This window comes from Magnolia sinica, chromosome 10 (genome assembly GCF_029962835.1).
Source record: "Magnolia sinica isolate HGM2019 chromosome 10, MsV1, whole genome shotgun sequence".
Lineage (NCBI taxonomy): Eukaryota > Viridiplantae > Streptophyta > Magnoliopsida > Magnoliales > Magnoliaceae > Magnolia > Magnolia sinica.
Genome location: NC_080582.1, coordinates 88,317,947 through 88,342,947, shown reverse-complemented (window position 1 = coordinate 88,342,947; position 25,001 = coordinate 88,317,947). Strand labels below are relative to the sequence as shown.

Genomic DNA, 25,001 nt, shown 5'->3' with positions numbered 1-25,001 from the left:
GATATCAATAGCCTCTGATGTCTACTGCACAAGCTCGGGACCTAGGAGACGTCGCTCTCCAACCTCGGTCCAACAACTCAGAGATCTGCACAGTCTGCCATACAATGCCTCAAAAGGAGTCATGCCAATGGTCGCTTGATAACCGTTGTTATTTGCGAACTCAGCCAATCACAGATGCTCATCCCAGCTACCCCCGAAGTCAATCACGCAGGCCCGAAGCATATCCTCAAGGATCTGGTTGACCCTCTCGGTCTGGCCATCGGTCTGCGGATGATACGCAGTGCTGAGCTGCAAATCAGTACCCATAGCTCTCTGAAAAATCCTCCAGAACTGAGACGTGAACCTCAGGTCTCGGTCAGAAACGATCGAGACTGGAACGCCGTGCAGTCTCACAATCTCCTCGATAAATATTCTCGCAAGCCGGTCCAAAGGCCAAGTGGCACGAATTGCAAGAAAATATGCCGACTTCGTCAGACGATCAACGACGACCCAAATGGCGTCATGATCACGCTGAGTCCTCGGCAAACCTATAATAAAATCTGTAGATACGTGCTCCCACTTTCACGTCGGGACGCTCAACGGCTGTAATAGCCCAGGGGGTCTCTGATGATCGGCCTTGACACGCTGGCATGTGTCACACTCGGCCACAAAATTGGTAATCTGACGCTTCATCTCTGCCCAAAAATACTGTCTCCTCATATCACGATACATCTTCGTCGAGCCAAAGTGGATAGAAAACCGCGATCGATGTGCCTTGGTCATAAGATTTCTGAGCAACTCAGGAATATCCGGGACACATAATTGACTTCTGAAGCGAAGTCCACCATCAGAATCAATCTGTCAATCTGTCTGACTCTTAGATGCTGCCTCTGCCCGGTAATCCTGTAACGACTCATTTGTCTGCTGAGCCTTGATCACCCTTACGACAAGAGAGGGTTGAATCGACAGGCTCGATAGCTTAACGATAGAAGACTGCAGACTAAAATCAAAGTCGTACTCTGTTATATCCTCAAACATCTTCCACTCCTAAATCATCATATGTGCCACAAAGCCTCGTGGCTGATGGCTAAGGGCATCTGCCACTACATTCGCCTTACTTGGGTGGTACTGGAGGTCAAAGTCATAGTCCTTCAGAAGCTCCAATCAGCGTCTCTGTCTCATGTTCAGCTCGGACTAAGAGAAATAGATATTTCAAGCTCTTGTGGTCAGAGAAGAGCTCAAACCTGACCCCATAGAGATAGTGTCTCCACACCTTCAGTGCGAAGACAACTGCTGCTAGCTCCAAATCATGCGTGGGGTAGTTCAGCTCATGGACCTTGAGCTGACGAGACGTGAATGCTACAGGCCTGTCGTGCTGCATCAGGACAACACCTAAACCAATACGTGAGGCATCGGTAAATACAACAAATCCATCACTCCCAAAGGGAAGAGTGAGGACAGAAGCGGACGTTAAAGGTCTTTCAACTCCATAAATGCTCGCTCATAGGCATCACTCCAAATAAACTCTGCGCCCTTCTGAGTTAACCTGGTCAACGAGGCTGCAATACAGGAGAAGTCCTTAATGAAACATTGATAGTATCCCGCTAAACTAAGGAAACTGTGGATCTCGGATGCAGTCGTGGGCTGACCCCACTGACGCACTGCCTCAACCTTCGAGGGGTCTACTGTGACACCCTCCCTCGTTACCACGTGACCAAGGAATCTCACTTCCTCCTGCCAGAATTCGCACTTCTCCAGCTTCGAATACAGCTGGTGGGCACGGAGGGTCTGCAAAGCGATCTCCAGATACTGCTCATGCTCCTCACAGGTCCTCGAATAGATCAGAATATCGTCGATGAATACTACAATAAACTGATCGAGATACGGATGGAAGACTTCATTCATCAACTGCATGAAGACCGCGGGCGCATTGGTCAGTTCAAAGGACATGACCTGAAACTCAAAATGACCGTAACGCGTCCTGAAAGTCGTCTTCGGGATGTCCTCCTCTCGAACCCGAATTTGATGATAACTAGAATGCGGGTCAATCTTCGAAAAGAACTGTGCACCCTGCAGCTGATCAAATAAGTCATCTATCCTCGGGAGCGGGTACTTATTTTTTATTGTGACCCGGTTGAGCTCGCGGTAATCCACGCAAAGCCTTAACGAACCATCTTTCTTCCTGACGAAGAGTATCGGCGCTCTCCAAGGCTAACTGCTCGGACGAATGAATCCCAACTCACGCAACTCATCCAACTGCCGCTGTAGCTCACGCAACTTCATCGGTGTTATACAGTACGGGGCCTTCGAGATAGGCGTGGTACCGAGCACAAGATCAATCTGAAACTCAATATGACGGCGCGACGGCAATCCCGAAATCTCCTGGAACACGTCGGGGAATCGCAAACAACCGGCCACTGATCAATACAAATGGTAATAGACTCCTCGACGGCGCATGACATCAAGCATGACAACGGCTCTCCTTTAGGCTCGACGATGAACTGAAACTGTGGCAAGCCTAGTATAAAGAATGTGACGGTCCTCACGGAACAGTCCAACGCGGCGTGGTACTCAGCAAGCCAATCCATGCCTAGGATGACATCGAAATCTGACATCGGCAGCACAAATAAATCGACGGGCAAAAAGATATCACCAAACAGAACCGGCCAAGATGAACAGAAATGACCCAATACTGTGGTCTTTCCCAAGGGCGTCGACACGATTAACCCCTCGAGAGCAGACTCTGTCAACAATCCAGTCGAATGATAAAAATCCTCGGATATGAATGAATGCGATGCACCGGAATCAAACAGTACACGTGCGATACATGTGGAGACGGAAAGAATACCCTCAATGACTCCTCCAGATGACTGCGGATCCTACTGAGCCGTGTAGAACCTTGCCTGAACTGGCTGGGGAGGTGCTTGTCCCATTTGAGGTCCCTGGTACTGCTGCTGCCTCTTCGGTGGCTTGTACTGTTGTCTCTGCTGCTGCTGGGGTCTCGGCGGCTGAGGTAGTTGCGATCGCTGCTGATAGGGTCGCTGCTGCTGTGGGGGTTGCTGCGGTGCTCTCGGCTGCTGCTGTGGTGCTCTCGGCGGCTGTAGATGAGGGCGAGGGCACTCAGACAAGCGGTGCCTTGTCCCACCACATCCAAAATAGGTCCCTACAAATGACTGCTGGGGTGGCGTTGGAGGCGCTGCTGGTGTTCTAACAGGTGGGTGGCTCCTATACCTTTGTGGCTGTCGATGCTGCTGGGAGCTACTAGAGGGGGCCTGCCTCTTCCAATTCTGTCCTCTCCTCTAATCTCGATCGCTCTGCGAGCCGGCTCACTCAGTCTCGAAAATCTGAGCCCTCCACACTACCGCCTGGAGAGTCGGGAGCTCGTGCCCAATCACACGGCCTTGAAGACCATAACGTAAACCGTTCTCAAAACGGCGGGCCTTTCGCTCCTCATCATCAACCATATATGGCACGAACTTCGATAGCGCCACAAAACGGGCCGCATACTGCGCCACGGTCATGTCCCCCTGCACCAAAGTCTCAAACTTCAGTGCTCTCTGATGTCGAATGTGGTCAGGGAAGTACTGCTCCTCGAATTGATCGATAAAGTCCTCCCATGTCCAGACATAATTAGGTCCTGCAACACGGGCAACAAAGGTCCACCAATGCTTGGCCTCGCCTTGGAAAAGAAATACTGCCAACCAGATTCGCTGCTTGGTCATACATGACATGGTATCGAAGATCTTCTCCACATCGGAGCACCATCTCTCGGCTACAGTCTGATCTGGCTCGCCCTGGAAATGCGGAGGATTAAGCTATCTGAACTCTTGAATAAGGGCACTCGCGCGCTCCTGCTCGGCCTGGGCTGGAGAAACAACTGGGAGCTGCCCTACCCCTGAAGCACAGCAGTCACAGCCTACAACATCTGTTATAACTGCGAGGCACTCACAGGCACGGTCGGATCCACACCGACATCAGGTGGAGGAACGTCATCCTCAGGCAGGGGAGCAGGGATCTCTGGTGGTGGAACAAGAGGCGCAGGTGGTAAAGCTGGAGCCTCAGGTGGTGGAGCGGGAGTCGATCGGGTCACTTGCCTACGCGGCATGTCCTATAGGAAGAATAAGGACACCAATCAAACTTGAGAATCGCACATTAGGGAATTCAATCGGGAGGTTTCGCACTCAGAACTTAATCATCTTAAACTCATAGAAAACATGTGATGTTGTTCTTGGTTATTCTCAAGTTATGCTCCGATACCAACTTCTGTCACGCCCCGAACTCGAAAACCGGGCTCACAAAATTCCCGATCGCCGAATCCGGCGCCGACAGCCTCCGTAGAACTCCATTCTCGGCTCCTGGCACCCATTTACTAGGTTCCGATCCTGGGATCCTACAATGAGGATTTCTAATATCAATTTAATTCGTAATGAGCATAACCAAAAGCATAACTCACGAACAATAACCACAAGAACACCATCACAAAATCCACTATGATAAAAAACTTTTAAGTACAAGGCGTATGAAAGAGAAATACAATATAATAAAAATAACAGAAACTCCAAAAGCTCGACTGCACGCTCCTTCTGTGATAAGGCTACGGCTGAGTCCTAGCGTCACCTGCACGCATCAATCGTGCATAAGCTTATAGAAAGCTTAGAGGGTGGTGTAAGTGTGTGCGCAATATAAGCGTGCTCAGAATGCAAGGTCAGAGTAATGCGGAATCATGGTGATGAGTACATGAATGCAATCAGTCGTACCAAGGCTATGCGGTGCAAGATATAAATGCTATCGGCCATAACTCGGCCATATGATACAGGATGCAACTCAAGCATGTCAATCCTCATATGTATCAGTACAATTCTCATTCTGGATAATCACCGGGGTTTAGTACACTCCAAGTGGCACTGCCGCTCTCCTAGCCGCACAGTCCAAGTGAGCGTAAGAAAACTCACTATCCGCCTGATTAATAGTCTGCCAATACCTATCCATCATGTCAATAGCGGACCCATTCACGAGCTGGTCAAACTCAGCCTAGTATTGCCTCTACCCTCGGGCGAGTAAGGTCACACCCCTTTCCAACCGACCACTATACAGTGGGAGACGCGGCCTCCTGGTATTTGGCCCTCGTGCGCTCATATATCCACTCGGTCTCGACGTTGGAGTCATCATCTGGTACCATCGGGTTTAGAAATTTTCACCCAAGGACATCTATGGCGCCCGTATGCTAGAATTAAATATTTTCGGTATCCAACCTAGCCACCCGCAATGTGTCTGTGGAGGCTATGGCACTGATGTTGCTAGGGCATACAATAATCATGATCACACAAATGCAAGTGCATGAATCGAATCACCCTACCAAACATGTAACAATCCTGCACGTACCGAGCACTCATGTGGGGCGACTCCGCCTATCAGGGAGCCCATAAACGATCTGCTCGAAGGCATATGCTATAATCAGTCACTTCTCATATCAGGCATACGTATGATGTGTATGATCATCAATCATGGATCTATGCTATACATGTTATGTGGTGATGGGCTCTGATCAAAACGAAGATGTGCCTAGACGGCCTACACACTGCAAGTATGGGCCTATTAATGGGCCCTAGGGAGAGTGACAATGCAGACATTTAACCGACATCATCCTTACAATGTGGGCCTCTAACCATCATTGTTCCCAAGGCACTACCCGTTATAAACATCATTATATACACCACAGAGGAATCACGCATTGCAATGGACCTAATTGCGCCCCATTGGGCCTTAAGTACATCAATTGGGCCGTATCATATGGGCCTTACATTCATCAAGTGGGCCGTATCAATGGGCCACACCAACGGGCCTTACGTACATTGCAATGGGCCATAATCCATGGGCCTTGCATACATCACAATGGTGTGTGTGTGTGTGTGTCTATATATATATATAAGGTGGGCCTCAACTAGGGCCACCAATACATCAAGATGGGCCTCAACAATGGGCCTTATGCAAATCAAGGTGGCCTCAACAATGGGCCACGGGTATACCAAATGGGCCACACCCAAATACAAGTGGTGATAAGGAATCCCACCATTAGAATTCCTAAGGTTTCATGGTGGGCGTTCAAGCCCACTGTTTTCTATAATGTGGCCCATCTGATCCTAGATCCATCTTATTTTATTTTATTTTTATTCCATTACCTGCCTTAAATTTATCTCTAAAATGGTTGGACGGTTTAGATGAAACACATGCATCATGGTGGATCCCATAGGGATGGAAAGGATGGTCGGCATAGATGAAGTACATACCTTATGGTGGGGCCCACACTAATGGAAAGTGTGGATTACAATACATGCATTAGTGGGTCTCATGTGGGGCCCACCATAATGTTTATTTTCCATCCAGCCCATTGATAAGGCCACTCAGACCTGGGGGCCCACGGTAATGTTTATTTGACATCTAAACTGTTCATAAGGTCACTCAGACTTAGGAAACATTGTACTGTTTATATGACATCCAAACTGCTCATATGGTCACGTGGACCAGTGGCCTACCATAACGTTTGTTTTCCACCCAACCAGTCGATAAGGCCACGTGGACCTCGGTGGGACTGGGGCCCACCGTAACGTTTATTTGCCATACAACCTGTTGATAGGGTCACACGGTCAGGGAGCCCACCGTGATATTATTTTTTTTTCCACCCATTCCGTTGATTGGGTAACGTGGACAGGGAGCCCACCATGATGTGGTTCACCAAATCCAACCCACCCATTATGTGCATCCCACTTGGCTGAGGGTTCAGACCAGGTTTCAGCTGCATTCAAATTTCTGGTAGGCCCCACCAAGTGATTTTATATGTTTTAGGCATGTCTTCACATGATTTTAGATGGTGTGGCCCACTTGAGTTCCGTATACGACTGATTTTTGCGATATCCCATAATTTAAAGGGGACACCTTAAATGCACGGTGTTGATGTTCGAAACGCATCACGATGGGGCCCACAGCTGGGGCCGTGAGGGCCAGCCCGTCCGTCCGCCCGCCCATGCAACCGCAGGCGCTGCCTGCGTCTTCTGACAGCAATGCTGCTGCTGTTTTACCTCCTTTTTTTTTTAAAACTAAAATTCGGTGGTTTTTGGTAGGTGGGGCCCACCTCGGACGAATCCAAACCAGCCATTGGTCCCTATGGCTCGATACAATCCCAACGAGTCCAATATTGGACAGGTTTTGGCATACCCAAATATCTGGCGGTATTTCAATGGTAGAAACACAATTCGCTATACTATGGTCCGCCCGATGATCAGATTGGCCTCAAAATTTGGCTCAACGCCTAAAATGATCAGAGGAAAAGGATGGGTGGCTTGGATTAAGCATATACATCAAGGTGAGGCCTGCTTGAATGGCCTACTCCCAAAAGCTCCCCTTTTCTTCTTCTTTTTTTTTTTTTTTTTTTTGTGTTAGGACACAACCATGTCAATACACGCTCTCCATGAGAGCCACCAGACTCTCATCACGTCCAGCGTCCAGAGACGCTGGACGGTCATGGACATAACACAAGCATTTTGTAAGCCCCGTATCATAGACCGTACCATTCCTTAGACTTCCGCGGTCTTCCCGGTTTTCCTTCCATCCGGGCCGCTAATGGGCTGGATATCCAACACATTCATCCGATGAGTCCCACATGAAAAATATAATTCATGGTGGGCCACTCTCACCCCTTCATCATCATCACCATTCAGAGAGAGAGAGAGAGAGAGAGAGAGAGAGAGGAGGGACCCCGCCACTATGGGCCCTCCATTGATACATCACATACATTGAAATGGGTCCCACCAACAAGTGGGCCCTCAAATCATGAAATCAACGGTAGAAACTCAAGGATCACCCACCTCTAGGCCTCCTTCTTGCTCCCTTAGCCTCCTTAGCTCATTGCTTTCTCTTTTGATGATGGTAGATGATGGATTAACGGTTGAGATGAGAGATGAGAGAGTGGGGAAAGTGAGCCACACTTGGCATTGAGAGGGAGAAGCTTGGACGTGTGAGAGTGTGTTGCTTAGGAGATTTGAGAAATGAGAAAGAGAGTGTGGTGATGGGAATGATAAGAGGTGATGAAGTGATGGGTTGAGTGATGGATGAAGTGATGTGAGGATTGACTTTGGGTAGCTTGTGTAAGAGAGAGGTAGGGATAGGGTATGGGTTGCTTGTACTTGACTTGATGTGTGATGTGTACTTGATTGATGAGATTAATTGATTGATTGATGGGACATGTTGTAGAGATTCACTCGAAATTCGTACGCCCAGCGTTTTCTTCGAATTGAACGTGGGCCTACATCTTCTACCCTGGGTATCGGTTTGGTGCGCAAGTCGCGGCGTTGGAACCGCGACGACGGCGCGGTCGCTAAGGTACAAGTTTCAGTTCGAGCCGACTTCGGTATGCAAGACTCGGCTTAGGATCGCGCGTAAACATCGGATACGAGTCGAGAATTGCCGGAATTCGACCGGAAGGACCGCGGAAGCCTACGCAACGGTACAGACTAGGGTACAAGTCTTATATGAAGTGAAGTGAATTGACCGTGAAATGTGTGGAAATGACCGTGAAGTGAATGGAATTGACTGTGAAATGCATCGAAATGAGCGTGAATCTAAACGGAATCACTGGAAATGACCGTGAAGTAAAGCGAATTGACCATGAAATGCGTGGAAATGGCCGTGAAGTGAAGGGAATTGACCATGAAGTGCATGAAAATGACCGTGAATCTAAACGGAATCGCTGGAATTGACCATGAAATGCATGAAAATGACCGTGAAGTGAAGTGAATTGACAGCGAAATGCGTGAAAATGATAGTGAAGTGAAGAGAATTGACCGTGAAGTGCATCAAAATGACCGTGAATCTAAACAAAATTGCTGGAAATGACCGTGAAATGCATGAAAACAACCGTGATGTGAAGTGAAATGATTGTGAAATGCATGGAAATGGCCGTGAAGTGAAGGGAATTGACCGTGAAGTGCATGGAAATGACCGCGAATCTAAACGGAATCGCCGGAAATGACCGTGAAATGCATGAAAATGACCGTGAAGTGAAGCGACTTGACCGTGAAATGCTTAGAAATGATTGACTTCACGGTCATTTCCATGCATTTCACGGTCAATTCGCTTGACTCCACTGTCATTTCCATGCATTTCATGGTCATTTTCACGCATTCCGTTTATATTCACGGTCAATTCCCTTCACTTCACGACCATTTCCATGCATTTCACGGTCATTTTGCTTCACATCATGGTCGTTTCCATGCATTTCACGGTCATTTCTAGCGATTTCGTTTAGATTCACGGTCATTTCGATGCACTTCACGGTTAATTCCCTTCACTTCACGGTCATTTCCACGCATTTTGTGGTCAATTCGCTTCACTTCACAGTCATGTCCATGCATTTCACGGTCAATTTTGGCGATTCCGTTTAGATTCACAGTCATTTCGATGCACTTCACGGTTAATTCCCTTCACTTCACGGTCATTTTCACACATTTCGCGGTCAATTCGCTTCACTTCACGGTCATTTCCATGCATTTCACGGTCATTTCCGGCGATTCCGTTTAGATTCACGGTCATTTCCATGCACTTCACGATCAATTTCCTTCACTTCACGGTCATTTTCATGCATTTCATGGTCAATTCGATTCACTTCACGGTAATTTCCATGCATTTCACGATCAATTCCGATGCTTCCATTTAGATTCACGGTCATTTCCATGCACTTCACAGTCAATTCCCTTCACTTCACGGTCATTTCCAAGCATTTCGCGGTTAATTCGCTTCACTCCACGGTCATCTCCATGCATTTCATGGTCAATTCCGGCGATTCTGTTTAGATTCACGGTCATTTCCATGCATTTCACGGTCAATTTCCTTCACTTCACGGTCATTTCTATGCATTTCACGGTCATTTTCGACGATTCCGTTTAGATTCACGGTCATTTCCATGCACTTCACGGTCATTTCCCTTCACTTCACTTTCATTTTCATGCGTGAGATTTCATGGTCAACTCGCTTTACGGTCATCTACATGTATTTCATAGTCATTTTCGGCAATTCCGTTTAGATTTATGGTAATTTTCATGCATTTCATGATCAATTCCCTTCACTTTATGGTCATTTCTACGCATGACACAGTAAATTCACTTTACTATACGGTCATTTTCATGCATTTCATGGTCAATTCAACTGTGCATGAACGTTGCGGATATAATAAACACATTATTGCGGGCCACGTAACGTTGATATCTTTTGAACCGTTCGTACAACTCGGAGTTCGAGGAGCATCAGCGCTCGTCTTCGAGCACCAGCCGATCCGCTTAAAGGTAAAAGCATGGGCATTTTCGACCTTTAGCAAAGTGTCCGTACAGCTGGGGCATATTTTGGTCAGGCAAAATAGGGTGGGCTTCATCCGGTAAATGGGCCATAAATGGGTCGTACGGTTATAAATTTCTCCAGCCTTAAAAGTGATTTTGCCCAGTGGACTGACAATTTGGATATTACACGTATATCAATGGGTCCCAAAAAACTTAGTGACGTAGACACACCACAATAGTAAGGGGGTGCATGGCACACTGCAAATTCGGCGCGGTGGCAGATCCCCGCGTCTACGAAGGTGGGTGTGATCCCTACCGTGAGGCCCTTCGTGATATATGTGACTTATACCTGTGCTGTCCTCATGTCTTGAAAACTTATTTTAGAGCACCATCCTAAGACATGAAGCAGATCTAAATATCAAATGGACCATGATACAAAAAAGTGGTAATAGGCTATTGAAAACTTATCATGGATCACAAATGTTGCAGATTAAGCTGATATTTGTGTGGTCTTTTCATCTAGGTTTTTGTGACCTTGTGTCCCGTGAAGTTTCTAATGGAGGAAATTCAATTACAACTCTTTCATATAATATGTTCTACCTAACACTCTGATATGCTTTATTTTCTGAATCATGCTTTAAAACGATCTGGGCAGTATGAATGTGTAAGGCACATACATTATAGTGGCCTATTAAGAAGTTACTTTGCTGGGGCGTGATACCCAGGGTAGGCTTACCTGATGCTTGTGAGAAATCCAAATCTGCACAGTCGATTCATTCTGAGAGAGAACGTTTTAAGAGGCCAAAAATGAGCCGAATCCAAGACAGGGACAGGATGGACAATGATAGTTAAAACATTCATATGATCACAAGTGTTTTGTATTAGGATAATTATTCTGTGTTTCCAATTAATCCCAGTAAGGATGACCGACTGGTTTTCCAGTGGAGCGCAGGAAAGTTTCAACGGTACGCATATCTTTCCTCAACTCTCTCTCGTGTGGACCACGTTACTATTGGATTTGGCTTATTCTTAATTAAATATTCTAAAATAAGATTAGGAAACGGATGGGTGGGATGAATTTATAATAAACATAATGTGGTCCCCACCTAGGTTTTGCTGGAGGGAAGCGGATTGGCTAGTGTACTACACACCAGCTATATAGCTGCTGTAGGTACGTGTCGTGCGAAGACGAGCACGGACGCTCGAGTTGTACGAACGCACTTCAAAGGAGATCAAAATTACATGGGCTCTACAGTTATGTGTTTATTATATCTACACTGTTTATCTATTTTTAAAGATCATTTTAAAGCATTATCTAAAAAATAAATCATATCCAAATATCAGATGGACCATACCACAAATAGAATCGGAGATAATGATTTTCACTGTTAAAAAACATCATAGGACCTACCATAACATTTATTTTCCATCCAATCTGTTCATAGGGTTACAAAGACCTGGATGAAGAGGAAAAAAAATTAATATTATCCAAAACTTCTGTAACCCAAAAAAGGTTTCAATGGTATTCCTTCAATCTCCCACTGCTTTTGGTAGTGTGGTCCACTTGCTAGTTAGATCTGTCTTATTTTTCATCTCAAGACTTAAGACGAGATCGTCAAATGGATGGACGGTTTCGATATAACACATACCTCATGACGAGATCCAAAGAACTTACTGACATAAATACACCGGCTATATAGCTGGTGTGAGGTACACCAGCCAATCCGCTTCCTCGCTGGAAAGGCTTTCGCACGAAATGTGCGTCAGATCCGTTTGACATCTCTACTTTTGAGGTGTAAGACAAATGAGAGGTTTGCCTCACTGGACAGAGAATAGAAACGGTGGGGAAAGTAGAGGAGAGTGTGCTTTGCGAGGGGGGAAGAAGGAAGTAAGAAGGAGAAGAAGAAAGCGGGTTTGGATGGAGACGACGAATAGGCTGAGCATAACCCAGCAAGAGCAAATACGAGTTGAGCAAAAGGTGTTTGAGATATTCAATCTCCTCAACAATGTTCCCTCCCACTCCCGTTCCTCTATGTAATCCTCCTTCCTTTTTTCCCATTTCCCTCTTTTTATTATTATTATTATTATTATTTATTCCTCTGCTTCTATAATTAAATCTTTCTTCTTAACAGGATGGATCTCTGGCGTGATAAGCACGTTGAATTTCTATTCAAAGGCCTTGGGCGTCTGAGCCCCAGCTATTATGTGTTGGATGCCAAGTTAGTCTTTATATTCAGCTTGAGATGCTATCTTGTCTTCTGTTTTTCTTTGCTTGTTTCTGCTCCGTTTCTTTGGTCCATTTTCATAGTCTGCATGCTTGCTTCTTTTGCTAGTATTCTCCATTCGATGCTCTTTTCAAGTTGTTTATTATTATTATTATTATTTTATTTTAATACATCCATTTTCTTGAGGTTTATTTGGGTTCATGACTTATAATTGATTTTATTTTTTATAATTTATAATTTATTTCTTAGAGTATGAGATTCCTCAGAATCAATCTATCCTTGATCTTCACGGGTTTGTCTGATTAATTGAGGTCACTCCTTATTCCTAGAGACCCTACCAGTGTCGCTATTATGGCCAGGGAATATGATTCTCATGGTGGATGCATCGACCTAAATCTGGGGCCGGTTTTCTGATTCCATCATGGTATTGAGGGAAGGTTGGAAAGCTGGCCAGAAAAAAATATTTATGCTGAAATGATTATGTATTTTCTACATACTTCACAGTATTCACCTACCTCTCATTTAAAGCGTTGCATTTTTTTCTTCTAAATCATGAAGAAAATATGCAGTTGATAGCCATCTCAAAACAAATAATGGAGTTGATGGCCTTCTGCAATATTGAGAGATAAAGCCATGGATCATCCTGTTGTTTCATGGTTTCTTGCATCCAAATATCATACAAACTTAAGAGTGTTTGATTTTGCTAAATTACTTTTCATCCTTGTTTTCTAACATGTGCTACTTGTTAGCTGTATTATGTCAAGTACAATTTATTAACATATCATGAATACCTCCCCCCCCTCCCCCATTAAAAAAGAAGAAGAAAAAGAAAAGAATGGTACAGGATATGGTTGCTTATCTTGTTTTTGTGCTTCTCATGTCTATTGGTTCTAGTCGCCCGTGGATCTGTTATTGGATACTTCATTCGATTGCTTTATTGGGAGAGTCCATAGACTTCGAAGCTGAGAACAATATTGCCGACTTTCTCCATCGTTGTCAGGTTTGATTTCTCAACTGAGTCAGGTTTGATTTTGTTTTGAAATATGTTCGGAGGTTTACTTGGGCTTAGGTAAACTTCAAGTTTGGAAGGGATAAAATCTATTGTAATTCTCTCAAGGATATTCTTATGCCCAGAGCTATGATCCATTACAATTCTTTTAGACCTTTTGTGGTTTTAATTTATACGGGGACCCAAGTGAGCCAACAAATTATCATAATGTACCATTAGATAGGAATTCACTATGGGTAGAACAAGGCCCCAATCTCTTGCTCATTAGGTGATTGCATCCAGTGTGTTCAGTATTTTGGTATTAATGAGTGTATCTACACTTAGGACGCTGGAACATATTGATGGTATTGCATGTAAAATATCACATGTACTGGGGAATGTACCACTGTATGAGGGAAACACAAGGATACAATGCGACAAAGATGGAATTTTTCAATGAAACTTGAAGAGATATTAAAAGAGAGATGATTACACACTTAGAACTCAAGACCATTACAGAACAAGAATGCATAATAAGTCTCCTTTGTATTGTTCTTTGTCCAACAAAAGAGATGCAATTATATAAGAAAGAGTTTATATAATTCATTGATTTTTGAAGGGTGATGTATTTTATTTAAAAGCTGATTGAAATAACAACCAGAAAAGAGCCAAAATTACAATCCCAATTCAGCTCTTGCCACGTTGATATCTGCTAGGCATGCACTAGTAGCCCATTCTAGAACATCTTTCTTTACTTAAAATAGAGTTTCTTCCCAAGGCCGACACTTGTTGCAGAAGCATATCGTGTTGTGCTCCCACCATAAGCTCCAAACGATTACTAGCAAGCATTATTCGCTAGAGAATTCGGCTGGATTTGGCTAGGAGAACAACGTGCCACATCTGAAATAATTGATCAATAGAGGATAGCATCACCCAGTCTAAGTGAAAGATGTTGAGGAGATGGGACCACACATTCTGGATGAAGTGGCAATGAATAAATATGTGGTCGATCGACTCAGCTTCTTCCATGCAGAGGAGACATGCTGGGAAGAATCGAAGCTCTCCTCTGCAAATTCTCTATAGATCATACAAGTACGAAAACACACAATGTATCGGAGAGAGGTTTGCATATTCCTATGGGGAATTTACAAATACCCACAAAAAAAAATCGATTTTGCAAATAGATACATCATTATTCCTCCTAATTTGCTAATACCCACACTGATTTTTTTTTTTTTTGATAACTACAGGGTGTCCCCACCCATTTTTAAGGCGAGACTAATACACACATTCCGTTAATTTTAGCTAACTGTGAAGCTTTTTTTTTTTTATTATATATATTTTTAAATTTTAATATATATAAAATGACCAAAATGCCTTTCCTCTTTGTGGTGGTCGTCGAAGCTTTTGGGAGAATGTTGGAAAAGGGGCAGCAAAACGACTTCGTTTTGGGGTTTCAGTGTGATTTTTTTATATGATTTGATCTCTAATTTGTAGTAAGCAGATGATATGCTTCTTTTTTGTGATGCCGATGTAGAGAAGGTGGGTAACTCGAGGGTGATCATCCGCTAGTTTGAGTTTATCTCGGGTTTGAAGGTTAACATTGCGAGAGCATCATGTTGGGCATTCATTTGTCTAGGGAGGAGGTCTTAGGGCTTGCAGGTGTGTTTGGTTGTGAGGTGGGTTCTTTCCCTTCTTTCTATCTTAGTTTGATGTTGTGTATTGGCAAACCGGCAAAACACCTAGTGTTTGGTTGTGAGGTGGGTTCTTTCTTTTCTTCCAATCTTAGTTTGCCGCTGTGTATTGGCGAACCGGCGAAGCATCTATGGGATGTAGCTATTGAAAGATTCGAAAGAAAATGATCAAGGTGGAAATGTCAGGAACCTCTCAAATTTACCAGTGTATTTCACGTCTCTTTTTCGGTGTCCTAAGTCAGCGCTAGCTAAGCTGGATAGATTACAATGCAGGTTTCTTTGCCAAGGGGCAGAGGGCGGCTCAAAATTCCATTTTCTAAAATGGGAAGAAGTTTGCAATTCTTATGAAGAGGGTAGCGTCGGTATTAGGAAGCTTGAGGTGATAAATATGGCCTTATCAGGAAAATGGTTGTGGAGGTTTAGAACGGAAGAGAATTCATTATGGAGAGCCATGATCGCCTCTAGATATGGTTGTGAGGCCGGGAGGTGGGCCACCAAGAAGTCTTCCATGTATAGAGCTTTTGCGATGTGGAGAGGTATCTTAGGCATGAATGCTTTCAAGTTTGGGTTGGTTTTCATCTTGGGAATAGGGAGAAGATTCGTTTTTAGGAAGAGGTTTGAAAATATTGCATCTTAATCTAGTCCGCTTATCATCAAATCCTAATATTCTTGTGGCGCTTTGTGCCTCCTATAGTGGCTCTTTGGTTGTTGGCTTTCTCCTTGCTGACTCTCTCTCTTGGATGAAGAATCAAGGGAGTCGGCCTCGCTTCTCGATCTCATCCATTTATACACCCTGACCAGTGGTGAAGAGGATAGTATGGTGTGAAATCTGGAAGCCATGAATACCAAAGTTCGTTTGGTCATATTCAGCCCCTTTCAAAGTTGCAGCTTTTTGTTGGCTAGCAAGGAGAGGAAAAGTCCTAATCGTGGATAATCTTTAAAAAACGAGGGATGTGTCTCCCTAATGTGTGTTTGCTTTGCATGGCTGATTTTGAATCAATCAACCATCTATTTATCCTTTGTTCGTATACATTCAAAGTGTGGGTCGACTATCTGTCTAGATTCAAGGTCCAGTGGGTTATGCTACGATCTCCAGGAGATATGTTGATGGCTCGGCATGGTGTTTCCGTCGATAAGGAGTTAAAACTTAAAAGGTTCATGGTGGAGGTCTTTGTTGGCTGGTCTGTGGGTGATATGGGAGGAGAGAAACGGAAGATGCTTACGTAATATCACTCACAATGTCGATTGGGTGGTTGGGAGATCTTAGGGCTTTGTCCAAGAGTGGGGTTAATGCTTTGCGGGTGTTTGGGGTTTTCTTGATTTTCTCTGTTTTTTTGTGGGTGATAGGGGCTTCTTGTATTTCTTTGTTTTTAAGCTCTTTGGGGTGTTTTTGTGTCTTCGTATCCTTTGGCGCCTTCTTAATAAAGCTCAGTAACTTCTTTAAAAAAAAAGAAAAGAAAGAAAAAGACAAGAAAAAGAAAGCCTCTCCTCCAAAAACTCCTTCTATGTAAGCCCTAAAATCTGTTCACAACCCCAAGTGTAAGGTCGTGATGCAGTAATAATCTCGGTGAGACCGAGGTCGAATCCATAGGGACTGAACTTGTGTGTCTTCTGAAAGTAACTAGAACTAGAACTAGGAGAAGATGAAAACTTAAATCTGGAATATTTGAGTGAGTAATTGTAATTAAAGTAATTAAAACTAGTGAAAGGTAAGAACTAGGGTGCCAAGGATCCACCTGTAGCAATTGGGAAGCTACCTTGCATTGGGAAGCTACCTTGCATGATTCAACGACACAATTGGAATCAGAGTCGTATTTTATCCAGTTGGTAAGAAGAGATTTGTCAGATCTTTGAACTTCTCAAGGATCTAATCATCAATGGATGAGAGGTGAAGATATGGAAGTGATTCCGTCACCTAACCATGCCAATGAGACGAGGCAAACAACAGGATTTACCAATCTCACAACCAATCATAAGAGAATTGTGAAAGTTAGGAAGGATTCCGTCACCTTGCCATGCCCAAGGGACAATGGTGAACAATGGGACTTACTAATTTCACAATCTCAATTCAGGAAAAGAAGATATCTCAAGCTATCGCAGATCTATTGTAATTTGTCACAACAAAGCATTAAAAACTAAAAATATTCCTTTATAATCAAACTATAATCCAAGAGAGTTCAACAAAACATGAATCAAAACAAAGCAAACATCCCAATCATGCTACACGCTTCACCTCTTAGCCCTAGCTAAGAGGTTTAGCCAACCATAGACATGATTGAACTAAGAACTCTTAAACAAAACATCAACTAAAGAGGAAGAAGAAGAACTCCCGGACGGCGGCTCCACCCTTTTGCTCCACTCCTCAAACCCTAGAAGATGCCTAGGAACATCCTAAGGACCCCTATTTATAGTTTTGTATCACCTCTTTTCGCACCGAGTTGGAAAATTCCGGAAACCGTCTCAAATTTACGCAGTCCGCGCAAAATCTGCGTAACCCTCGACTAGTCGAGGACAACCTTCGACTGGTCGAGGGTGACAGGAATTTAGAAGTTCATGTTGCTGGAGTTCGAGTCGAGGATTCTTTGACTAGTCGAGCAGGAGCCTCGACTAGTCGAAGCGAAGCCAGGACTAGTCGAGCAGGAGCCAGGACTAGTCGAGCAGGAGCCTCGACTAGTCGAAGTGAAGCCAGGACTAGTTGAGCAGGAACCTCGACTAGTCGAAGCGAAGCCAGGACTAGTCGAGGATCACAAAAATTCACTTCAAAACTTCTATTCTCTTCATTTTTGACTTGGTTTTCTTGGATCTTTGGCATGTGAATTCTTCATTCTTGGTCTTCTAAGATCCAATCTTTGGCTTGGTGATTCTTCAGCATTAAATCCATACTTTTAGCATCATTTTCAATCCAAGCTCATAAATTCACCTTCCAACACAAACATGATTAAAATAGGACATTAAGCATTATCATGTTCATAAAACCAAGTAATAAATGGGGGATAATAGGCAATATTTGAGTCTCAACAAAATCCTCTCTCGTTTTCCCCCTTCGTAGGCCCAAAGACACTAGAACGATCCTGTCTCTCCATCTTTCCCTATAATCCCTCTTACATCCTCCCTCTTGTTCCTTTCATTCAATAATCTCTCAACCATGACCTCTTTCTTGAAAACTCTCTCTTCCTCGCCTTCAAAACCTTTACCCATCAACAACGGCAACAAAAGAAGAAGAAGAAGAAGAAGAAGAAGAAGGCTAGTATGGATGTAGTTGGCATTGTTCAGTAGAGGGCTGTTATTGTGGAGGGTCTATTTCCGAAAGTTGTGATGATCAATGATCCGAACTGTTTGATTGGAGGTGTCATTTCCCAAAAAACCTCATTTTGTCTTTGGAATGCACGTGGCAATCGTGTACAAGCGAAATACCTGTTCCTCAATTAAACTTCCCAAATAGTGGGACCCATTGTAGATGGGGCGGTAGCCCAAAAATCAGATTGATCAGACTTCTCCAAAAATAAAAATAAAAAATCAGATTGATTAGATGACCCTGGCCATGCGAGATGGATGGTTAGGGAGGAGGAGTTTATATTGTTTTTATAATACTAAGTGGTCATTTTTGGTATTCTATATTGGTATGGGCATTTTTATCTGTTTCTTTCTCTTGTAAAATGAAGATATAAAAAACTACAGGAATGTGGGTATTTGTAATAATGTCGAATTAAAATTTCTTTTGAAGACTTAATAATGTTGAATTAACAATGCAGTTATTTGCAAACTTAATATTTTTAAGCACTATATTGAGGTGGGAATCTGCAAAAACCCAAAAAATAGCAAAAAAATATATCTTTGCCCACTGTATTACCAAGCCGAGAGATTCGCCAAAAAATATAATAATAATAAAAATAAATAAATCAAGAAATGAGTTTTTTAAATTGTTTTTTTTCCACTTTTTTAATTCCTCACGCCTCAATGCCATTAATATGTATCATATGTATTGATGGCATCGGAGAACTTTATAAAGGAGTCCTGATTTTTATTTTTTATTTTTTGACGTGAGGGTGTCCCGGCTCCATTTTAAGGCGAGACTATTCCCTGTAAATGCACACAATCACCTACAAACCACGTGCATCAGGCTATACCAGGAAGGGCAATCGAACTCTCGTCTGTGGGGAGCACACCCACGACGTTTGCCATTCGCCCAAACCCCAATGCATATCATTGGAAAGGAGTCCTGATGATATCTTGTGATATTTTGAAATCTTGTGCAATATCGTTGATACAATGCGGTATCATTGGTGATACCATGGAATTATATAAGTTACTGGTTGTTTCCTTATCAGAGACATTCTATAATGTCAACAATATTATTGATACTGAAAAAACTCATCACAAACATCCAAATAAGGGCCTGAAAAATGTAACAACTGATAAATATTGAATATATTGATGTCTACATCTACATCCAATATTTACTGGAAACTGAATGGATTTGAAAATACTTACCAAATCTGTGCTCCAAGATCCTTCAATAGGTCACAAGATTAATGACTAAGTTCCAACATGGACTGCTTATTTGCAAAAGCAACATACTAGCTGAAACTAGTACACTCAACGATATATCAGCATCAACGAATGCTTTAGGAGAGCAACTTATGCATAGGAGAAGCACACATGCTAATATAAAGCAACCAATACTTAATTCCAACTTTGCCCTCCTAAATAACTCATCCGGCAAAGCATCTCTCATTACATTCTGCCTAAATGGATCACAAACCCACAAGAGAGAGCTTCAATAACTTCCTTTATGACCGGCTCCACCCTCATGCCAAGCTAGGAGAAGAGATCTAATCTAATCATCTATTTCAAGAAATATTAAAATGACTAAAATATCTCCTTTCAGAGCCAAAAATGTTTTTGTAAATCAGTCATGATGCACTTGAATGATGTCGGAATTGCATGAACTTGGTTTCCTTTGAAAGGTACGTCAATAGGCTTTCAGATGGGACCAATTTTGGGTCATTATAACATAACATCATTTGATATTCAAAAAGTGGCTCACAAAATAAGTGACCAAAATATTGGAGGGAAATTAGTTCAATAAGTCATGATGGTCTCTAATTCTACAAGATAATGAGATGGTAAACCTCATGGACTTGCAAACTCCATAGTCCAATTGGACCATTGATCTGGTCCAGTCTACCAATCAGGACAGTGATATGATCTTGATCTTCCATTAGATCAATCTAGACCCTCAATGTGGTCTAGACAGTTATCCACATATATAGATTTTTACTTAGGAACCTCAGGTGGGCCTGGTTTGCAATTTGTGTCTAGCATTGGGTGTTCACATTGCCCTTCTTGGCATCTCATTGATGAATAATTCGGGGATTCCGTTCTTGTGGGTATCTCATTAGCGAATAACCAGGATTCTATTCTTGTGAAGTGGCCGAATATATGACTATCCAAAGGCATACGAGAAATGCTCCAGTGCTTTTAGAACACTTTATGTTATAGTGCTCCCATTTGCCGCGGTTTGCTTGGACAGTTCAATCGATCGATCTCAACTGTCTATTAAATCCAAAATACATTTCATAGGCCAAGATGCGAAAATCATACTTATTAGATGATCCAATCCATCTTTGATTAGACCTATTTTTGGGTAATTGATGTAATGCAGGGGCATTTTCGCACTGGGCTCAAGTGGGGTCGCTTGTGGGATGCAAGGGCACACTCGGGGTGGGTGCGGCCCACGGAGGAGGTCTCGTGTTCGAGACTCCTCACTAAGGGTGATTAATGCGCATTTCACACCGGGCTCGAGTGGGGTAGCCCATGGGATGCGGGGACAAACTCGGGGTGGGCGGCCCATGTGATTTGGGGCCCACGAAGGGGTTTGGCCGAGGTCCTAAAGCTCATGAGATGTGGGGCCTGGGCTATGTGATAAAAGGATTAATTTGCCATACTCTAACAGTTCAAGCTTTTAGAGCAAGTGGTTAATTGTCCTGCATCATGATGTTGACTGTCCATATTAAATACTATTGATCAAATAGTTCATATTTGTCAGATTAGTGAAGTGTTTGCATGGTAGCCCATGAAATATGTGCAGAACCTAATGAACACTCTAGATCAATGGACTGGAGAGTTCGAGTGCCCTAATGCAACCAGGAGCATTGTAACTTATAGTGCTCTGTTAAAACCGAAGCATCTTTCACGCCATACCATAAAATAATAACCGACAATTTGTTTTTCTGTAGTTGCATATGAGATGATTCCAGTTATGTACTATCCATCATGGATCACATTGGGTAGAAGCTTATTGTATGCTTAGATAGATGTCAATTGTTAGAACTCGGGTAAAAGAGCAAGGTCTAATGTCTGGTGGATAACTGTTCATGTGCGTGTGTGCGTGGATGTGCACGTGTTCATAAAATTTTACCATTCATACATTTCTGTGTGTACACGCGCGTGCAGTGTTGTCATGTGCGACCGCATATGCAATCATAAAACATATGCGATCGCGTATGTGGCATATGCGAAAATATGGGATCACATATGCAATGTATGCAATCGCATATTCACCATGGCACGTTATTATTATTATTATTATATTTTTTTTGTAGGAAAAAAACAACATTTTTCCTGTAAAAAGGCTTCCAAATCTCCTCCATTTGCAATATTCTCACTCCAAAAGTCTCTTACTCTCTTCTTCTCTTACGTTTCTTAATTACAAGTGGTCTCTTTCTCTCTTATATTTCCTAGTTCCAAGTGATCTTAATCTCTCTCTCTCTCCTACATTGCCTTTCTCTTGGAAGTTGGAAGATCAAGATTCAAGCACTTTTAAGTTTCATGGAAGATAGCTTGTTGATTTTCTACAATAATAAATAAATAGCTTGTTGATTTTGTTGTTACTTCTTGTTAAATATATTGTTGAATGTTGATGATTTGATGTTTAATTCATTGTTTAATTGATTTTTTCTCTCTCAAATGTATTTTAAAATATGTAAAATTAGTTATCTATTAACTTAGAAAATTTCCCCTTAGTTTCTTATTTTTTTAACAATTTTTTTTTTTTTGAAAATTTCCCTATTTTATATATATATATATATATATAAAATATGCGTTCGTATATGTGATTGCGCGATTGCATATGCGATTCGACAACACTGCGCGCGTGCGATCACAAACTTTTGCCATTCATACGTGTGCCCACGCATGTGATCATAAACTTTTGTGTGAGTGTGTCCGTGCATCATGGGCTTCAGCCGATACTATTGGCATTGTACACGTGTGATACAATATCATACTATTGGTATTGAAAATGTGTGTGTGTGTGTCCATGCATCGTTGGCATGGGTCGAAGCTATTGGTATTGTACATGTGTGATACAATATCCTAAAGTATTGCAAAAGATCCCTATATTACATGATATTACCCATGCATTGCATGATATATTGCAATTTATTGGCACCCTTCCCTTTATAGATTGATTAGTGTTTCAAATAGCGTTTTTAGCGTAGCGAAATAGTGTAAATCTCCTATAATGTGTGCTACAGGGGTCGTAGCATGTAGCGTTTGTAGCGTTAATGTATTTTTATTTATTTATTATTATTTTTTTTTAAAGTTTTGTTTTTTAAAAATTGTGTAAAACTCACATCATAAAAAAACCCTTAAAATGTAAAGTTAGAACCAAACCTTTTTATGTTTACTTTCACTTAAAATAGTGGTGATCCTTTGTTAAAGTTGGTGTGAAACTCACACACTAAAACCTTTAAAACAAAAAGAAAAAGAGTTTCGAAAGAGGGTTTTCAAAAATCTCTCTTCATATAGATGACATCTGTATTGTACTTAGTACTCTTAACCCATGGGAATTTTATTTCTATTCATACTTGTGAGTTGTGGCTTGTGGTTTCATTTAGACATTATTAATTAAAGTGGTTTGCTTAGAAAGTTGTTGATGCAATAATTATTTGATTTGTTTTATAACTGTATATATGTAGATTAGATTTTGATAAATGATAATTAATAATTTGTTTGAACATGCTTATACTTGAAAAAAATGAATCAACTGTTAGGCATTTATATAATTTTTTTAATATACTATATATCATATTTTTTCTATTTTTAAATAAAAAAAAATAAGTGTCATATAGCTTACGCTACTCGCTACGCTACTTACACAACACGCTACAGAGGACCGAGCGCTACACAACACACTACCGCTATTTAAAACACCAAGATTGATACATGCAACATATTGCATGTACCAAGCAATAACAATACAATTTGACAGAAAAACTTTCCTTCTTCTTGCACATGTGTGATGGAATGGCCTGATTTTCTTGCCACATGATCTAAACAGTGTGGCTGCCATTGATGGAAAGTTTGGGTCTTGCAGTGTGTGGTCTTATCACAAAGAAGAATATGAAAAAAAGTGTACCTGGTGATTCTTTTTTTTCTCTCCTCTATCCTCTGCTAACTGTCTCTTTCATTTTCCTTTCCTCGCTCTCTACTAATCTCTTCAAGATGAAAAGCTCTGCCACGTGCCTGCATATCATCCATCATACTAAATATATACTTCTAAGTTAGTTTAGCAACATAAAAAAATGGTGGTGGCTCTTCAATTGTATGCATGGCATAGTTGTATGGCAATCTAGACCTTCCAAATTCGCCAACCCAACTGCTGGTGGAGTGTTACCAAAATTATATTGTAAAAGGTAATATTAATCATTTGATTTTTCCATTTGGATTCCAATTAGTTGGGATAAGGCTTAGATGATGATGATGATGAATTCCTACCACTCACGATTATACTTTTAACCATCTATTTGATAACTATTAATTGGATGGTTAGGATTGCTTGATCAATGTGATTGTCAGAGATATGCCTCATCCATGTTGTGGCTAACAATTTGGATGGTCTGGATAGCTGGATATCAATGCTGAATCAGGGTGATGAGTTACCATCACTTTTAAAATAGTGCTAAACTAACATAGGAGTCTAGCCCATACTAAAAAGCTTTGCTAAGCCCACGTGCTTGTATGAAGAGCCCTCTTAAAACCAAGGTGAGTTATTTGATACTTTGACAGATTATGACGCTTGATAAGTAGTCTCTTCGAAACTGTACAGGTGGCAAACAATAACTCAAATTAAACCAACTAAATTGTGGAACTCATTGTTGCTAAGTCATAGTCCCAAATTCAGATTTGTTGAACAATCGTAACCTCTGATTCGTCGATACTTCTTTGTCGAAATAGGACCATTGGATATTTTTCATTTTTAACCATCTAAATAATTGTCCACCAATCCAACAGTTAGATAATTAAGTGAAATTTTTGATTCACGATATATCTAAACTGGGACCTGTAATTTGGACAGTTTATTTTGAATTAGTTGCAGTCCACATACACAATTTCGAAGTAATTTCTAGCTGCCTGCATGTCATCTGTCATACTTTGCTAGAGTATCAATGTTTTTCCCTAAAATCAATTATTCACAGTTATTTTTTGTAATATTTTATGTTTGAAGTGTGGAATTGTGTGTCTTTTAACATCTCTTGAAGTTTCATTGAAAATTCCATCATTTTCGCCATGCTTCCCCAATGTTTCTCTTAGACTCTGAGAAATTCCCCGACACATGCGATATCAAGACGTTTCTGTATCTCAAGGGTGTGATACATGGTGCTATGCCTACAGATAAGACAGTGGATATCAGTTGCTAATGCAGGCATATATATAAAACTCTTATGTTTTAGCCTTGAATGGGATCCTTCATGCAGCAGTATGAGCTGCTATCCCTTTATCCTAC

At 42.1% G+C, this 25,001-nt stretch overlaps 1 protein-coding gene across 2 annotated transcripts in view; it reads left to right on the top strand.

Annotated features, from left to right (window-relative positions):
* The first annotated feature begins 12,081 nt into the window (after window positions 1-12,081).
* Window positions 12,082-25,001, top strand: part of LOC131217686 (protein farnesyltransferase subunit beta) — a 53,023-nt gene continuing 40,103 nt past the window's right edge. For both annotated transcript variants that reach the window (XM_058212656.1, XM_058212655.1), the window contains exons 1-3: window positions 12,082-12,338; window positions 12,437-12,523; window positions 13,424-13,529. In XM_058212656.1, the coding sequence (XP_058068639.1) occupies window positions 12,109-12,338; window positions 12,437-12,523; window positions 13,424-13,529 (423 nt within the window). In that variant the 5' untranslated portion in view covers window positions 12,082-12,108. The remainder of the gene's footprint in view (window positions 12,339-12,436; window positions 12,524-13,423; window positions 13,530-25,001) is intronic.